We start from the raw sequence: 5,208 nt of genomic DNA, 5'->3' as shown, positions 1-5,208 counted from the left end.
TGGACTCCATTCATTTGGTTAGTTTTATTGAAAATGTAACAACAAACATAAACTGTTCTACATGATCATTTATGACCATTTGATACATTTGAAAAATGCCTTAACATCCGAATATCCGATAGTTAAAAGAGCCTCAACCCGAGGCCAACCGTAGATCGAGCAACATACGACAATATTTTATTTCTAGTAAATTTACTCAAATGAAGTATGGCCTTGGTATTTGTTTGTTAATCGGAGTGCGTGGCAGCTTTGCATCTCTTTAATGATGTCCCTTATTAGCATCCTCATTTTCTGGGCGATTTTCCTATTTTCTTTTGGTAAAAGATAAGGAGCGTCGAAGTTCACATTACGATTGCAGAGAGGGTATATATGTCATATAATTATCATGGGAATTAGCAAGTCTGGAATTAAAGGCATTTTCAACCATTTGAAAGTTTTAGCGCTGGAATGTGCTCATATTGCTTTGACTTAATATGGTTATTTTTTGAGAGAAAATTAAGTAAACTTTCTATACCTCGTCAACTCACATAAAGAATCAATGATACAAACAAGGTAACAACAACACAATCCTTTTTTAATTCTCATTCTTGCAAGACATGCATCGTGAAGGGCTTCATGTTCTATGATAAAAATATAAAGCGGACCATATATAGCAAATAAATGCTCTTTTCAGGCTCTTTATGTCAAACCGATAATCTTGCTGCAGTCTCTTTCTTTGTCTCTAACCATATGGTATAGGCAGATCTGGGCCAGAAAACAGTTTTTCTGCCAGATTGCGCCTTCTTTTGTTCCTTGGATGGCTATTGTCGAAAACCGATGACTTAGTGTTTTTCTAAGTTTGTTTTTATGATATATTAAGGTGTGTTAGAGGGAATTTTAGATATGGGAGGTTGTTGTAGTAAATATGTGATGTTTGAAGGATTAAAAGAGGTACAAGAAGTAGAAGAATATGAGGAAGAAGAGGAAACGTGTGCAGGAGATTGGGGAGCGCGTGTGAGATTGAAAGGGTCATGTAACTTAGCATCCATGTTCACTCAACAAGGAAGAAAAGGATGTAATCAAGATGCCATGACCATTTGGCAGGTATGAAAAATATCAATGTTGTTTATGTTCTGTTTTCATGATCTTTATTAAGACAGGTCATATTTGGTTTAGACAATAGAATGAAGGATTTATCACCTTCATGGAATCTATTTTTTGGGTTTAAAAGTGGGAACTTAATCCAACCCGGGTGGTGCTTAACCCCTAGTTTGTAATCTTATTATTATATATAATATATTCACATTTTGCCTGCAAAAAAAGGTCATATTTGGTTCTTCTTTCATGTGAGTTACAATTAAGTTTTTGGCGTAACTTTGTTTAGGAAGAATTAAAACTTTGTAGTTTCGATCTTTCAATTTTGACTGTTATTCATTTGTAAATGTTGCCGAGTGATTCCCAAACAAATAAATGGTGAGGGGTCTCATCATACGCCAAATAAGAACTACACCAAATTGAAGTACAATAAAAAGTTGAAAATTAAGATAATCAAGGTTCTCTTATTTTCCTACTATTTTGTCTTGCAATGTAACACGAAAAATGCTAGGAAAGCAGAATCCTAGTAAACAATGTTTAACAGCAGCTGACCACCTCCCATAAAACATATTATAACTATATTAGTATCTCAGAAATATGATATTCTCTGAATCAATGTAATATTTTCATAATCATAAAATAACTAATCTACAAAATACTTGCTACTCTAATTATTCGGTTCAAATTTGTATACCAAAGGTTGCAGAGATGAAACAAACAAGTTGAATTAAGAGCTATACCTTCTTAACTTATATAGGAGCGCGCAATTCATCTTCATAAAGGGCGTGTAATAACCCGGTACTCATCATTCAATATATGAAAGACCATTACGATAAAGTATGTAAACTAACATATCGGAAGGCCACAGATGATCAAGAACTTCTCCATATGTGCAAAGCAATTAATTGTTTTAACCATGATCTTTATAAAAAAAGAGCAATGACTATGTTTGCGCAAGCAACTAGCAATAGAGTTTTAGTTATGCATAACTCTGTTTATGTACAGAGCTTGCCTGCAGTTACAGAGGTAAGTAGAGGTTCAAATGCTTGAATTGAACTCAGACTGAAGCATCTGATTCACAAAAAGTATTTGTAGGATTCTGAATGAAGAATTCACTTTCAACACTTATTTTACCGATCCATTGTCTCAAAGATGATGTTCATCAAGGCGCTTTGATTAGCGTTGTCCCTTCCATGTTATACTTTATTTTTTAATGAATTCTATAAAGAGTTGGTACATTTTCACTTAGAGGGCTCGTCTATTTTTTTTGTAATTTCTTATAGACTTATCATAATTTCTGGAGTATCATGTTAGATTGACACGATAGCATGACATCAACTAATGACCTAATGATGAAAATGCAATTTCTCCTTTTCCAATTTCAATCCTTAGGACTTCAATGGTGAGCCAGATATGATCTTCTGCGGTGTGTTTGATGGTCATGGTTCCTCTGGTCATACAGTTGCAAACCACATTCGGGAAGTATTGCCATCAAAGCTGTCCTTAAGAATGAGATCATCAGAACATGGCGATCATAATACTGAAGGTGATCATAACATTGACAAAAGCACCAGTAAAGAGTGTAACTGTGATAAGGTTGGAATTGTTCATCCACCCATTTCTTCATGGGCAAAGAGTTTTGTTAAGGCTTTTGAAGAGATTGATAAAGACCTCAGCGTTGATCCCACCATTGATGCATATTGTAGTGGTAGTACAGCGGTAGCCATACTTAGACAGGTATAGTCTCTTGAAGCGTATCTGTTGGTTGACGGATATACACCAGTACACAGTGAAGTTTCAACTAGTTCATATTTTCTCAGGCGGAGCACTTGATGATCGCCAACTTGGGGGATTCCCGTGCAATTTTATGTACTAGAAACAAGAAAAACAAACTCGTTCCCGTCCAACTCACAGTCGACTTAAAGCCAAACCTTCCATGTTGGTGACTAATTTCTATCTCTTCATCGTTTTAAATTAGTAGTATGACAGTGATCTTTCTAACCGCTTTAATTGGTTCAATTTCCCCCTCTTCTTCTTTCTTTCGTTCTCTTAAATTTGATCAGGTGAAGCTGAAAGAATTAGGAGCTGCAATGGTAGAGTTTTCGCAATGGATGATGAGCCTAACGTGTATAGATTATGGTTGCCTGATGAAGATAGTCCTGGCCTTGCCATGGCTAGAGCTTTTGGAGATTTCTGCCTCAAAGATTTCGGCTTAATTTCTACCCCAAAACTTTGTTACAGAAAAATCAGCAGCATGGATGAATTTGTGGTCCTAGCAACTGACGGGGTAAGAACGAAATAAATCCATTTTGTTGCTAGGTATTTAGTATGCGGGCGGGGGGGATATTTTTTTCTCTGCAAGGGAGGGTGTTGAGCCTGCAGGCAAAAAAACAACCTTAGATGGTGCATTGACCGGAGAGGGTTTAAACAACTAAATTAAAGGTTAAAAAGACAAAGAAAATACATCATGAACGTACTGACATTGTAAATTTCAGGTGTGGGACGTGTTATCGAACAAGGCTGTGGTAAAGATAGTTGCCTCAGCAAGAAAGCGTTCTATGGCGGCTAGGTTGTTGGTTGAGCATGCAGTTCAAGCCTGGAAAACTAAATATCCAAATTGCAAGAATGATGATTGTGCAGTCGTATGCTTATTCCTGAAGTGTCCCTCATCAATAGTAAATGCCAACTCAGTTTTGAAGGATGGTAGTGTACATACAGATACGGGTTTCGACATTATTAATACAGCTCAAGAGACGAGAGCGACTGATGACTTAAAGGAAGAATGGAGTGCTCTTGGAGGTGTCAGTAGAGTGAATACTGTGTTGAATGTTCCTCGATTTTCTAATTGTGATAGCCGAAGAGAAAAATCTGAGAAGAAAGAAGAGAATTTGGTTCTGAATGTTCAAGTAGGTACATAGTTCTGTGCAATTAGAGACACAATTTGAATTTGAAGATACACATATTCAGAAAAATAAAGGGAAGAAATTATTCTTGTTGCCAGTGGATGATTTTAAAGGCCTTCCTATCAACATTTGTTCAATTTGTAATCAAACTATGCCTTGCAACCATCTTCAATCAGTTCTCACTTACATTGCCAATCAGGCAATCTTAATCCCAGCAATGTCAAACCAAAGGCATTTTGCTCCATTTCTTGTTTTGGTGATATGTAGTTATTAAAAACCAATGTGCAGTCAAGAACGTACCCAAAACGAAAATTGCATCATAGAATGAAGAAAACGAATTTGTGGACAGACTTGTCTACAAAACAACACCTTTCTATTGGTCAAATCCATTTTTGGGCAAGAAAACAGTTTTTTCGGGCAGCCACTCCACCAATCAGCAGCTGAGGTCTTGTGAACAACAAACAGTTGCCTGTCCACAAACTTATTCTGTAGACTGAAACATGGAGACAGAATATTCATTAATATTGCATAACAGTTTAGAAGCAGATGGAAATGTAGGAAATTACCAACTATTGTTTAGGCCATTGATCAATTGGAATAAGGAGAAACAAATGAGTTGAATATAATCAAAAGCGCAAAGTATCATAAACAAATTCAACTAACAGGAAGAGGATAGGAAATGGCAGTATGATCGTTGCTACTAGTTTTTTTAACACAAGGTTGAAGCATTGGTTGAAATGCATTTTTCTCTACTTTTCTAGCAGTTTCTTCTGTACGTGCATCCGCTACATATGGAGCTTGCTAGGTACTGAACTCAACATGGAGCTTGCATGCCATTGCCATTGTGAGGGACTAATATCCACATCTTTTGGATATTATACACGTGTCTAGCACATACAAGTGAAGCCACTAGCCGATTTCCACCAAGCACTCTTTCAGGTCGCTTCATTACACCACGTACATCCAGATCGCTTCGTAACAACTCGAACCAAAAGCACGATCTCTTCATAGAGATCGTCTTACCGGTTCGACTATTACAGCAACCTCCAGAAGGTCCACCATCGCTCATGAATAATGAATAGTAACAGATGCCACAGTTGTCTCCATCAAGACTAGAACTCTAGATGCGCACTCCATTACTCCACTACAACTCGCCATCATGGCTCATTAAATAACATCAAGTCCTGAACTTGACCTGACGCGGGAGAGGAGGAAGCGCGGGCATCTTGCC

The 5,208-nt window shown here is 37.2% G+C and overlaps 1 protein-coding gene across 1 annotated transcript; it reads left to right on the top strand.

The window, feature by feature from the left end:
• The first annotated feature begins 438 nt into the window (after positions 1–438).
• LOC147488962 (Protein phosphatase 2C family protein) lies at positions 439–4,074 on the top strand. Its single transcript, XM_086570505.1, has 5 exons — positions 439–1,083; positions 2,467–2,811; positions 2,895–3,012; positions 3,138–3,361; positions 3,570–4,074. Exons 1-5 carry the CDS (start codon positions 883–885, stop codon positions 3,990–3,992), a joined length of 1,311 nt encoding a protein of 436 aa, XP_086426631.1. The 5' UTR covers positions 439–882; the 3' UTR covers positions 3,993–4,074.
• Positions 4,075–5,208: the final 1,134 nt, after the last annotated feature.

Source organism: Coptis chinensis, chromosome 7 (assembly GCF_015680905.1).
Source record: "Coptis chinensis isolate HL-2020 chromosome 7, ASM1568090v1, whole genome shotgun sequence".
Lineage (NCBI taxonomy): Eukaryota > Viridiplantae > Streptophyta > Magnoliopsida > Ranunculales > Ranunculaceae > Coptis > Coptis chinensis.
The sequence above is the reverse complement of the archived record's forward strand: the minus strand, read 5'-3'. Positions and strand labels throughout refer to the sequence as shown.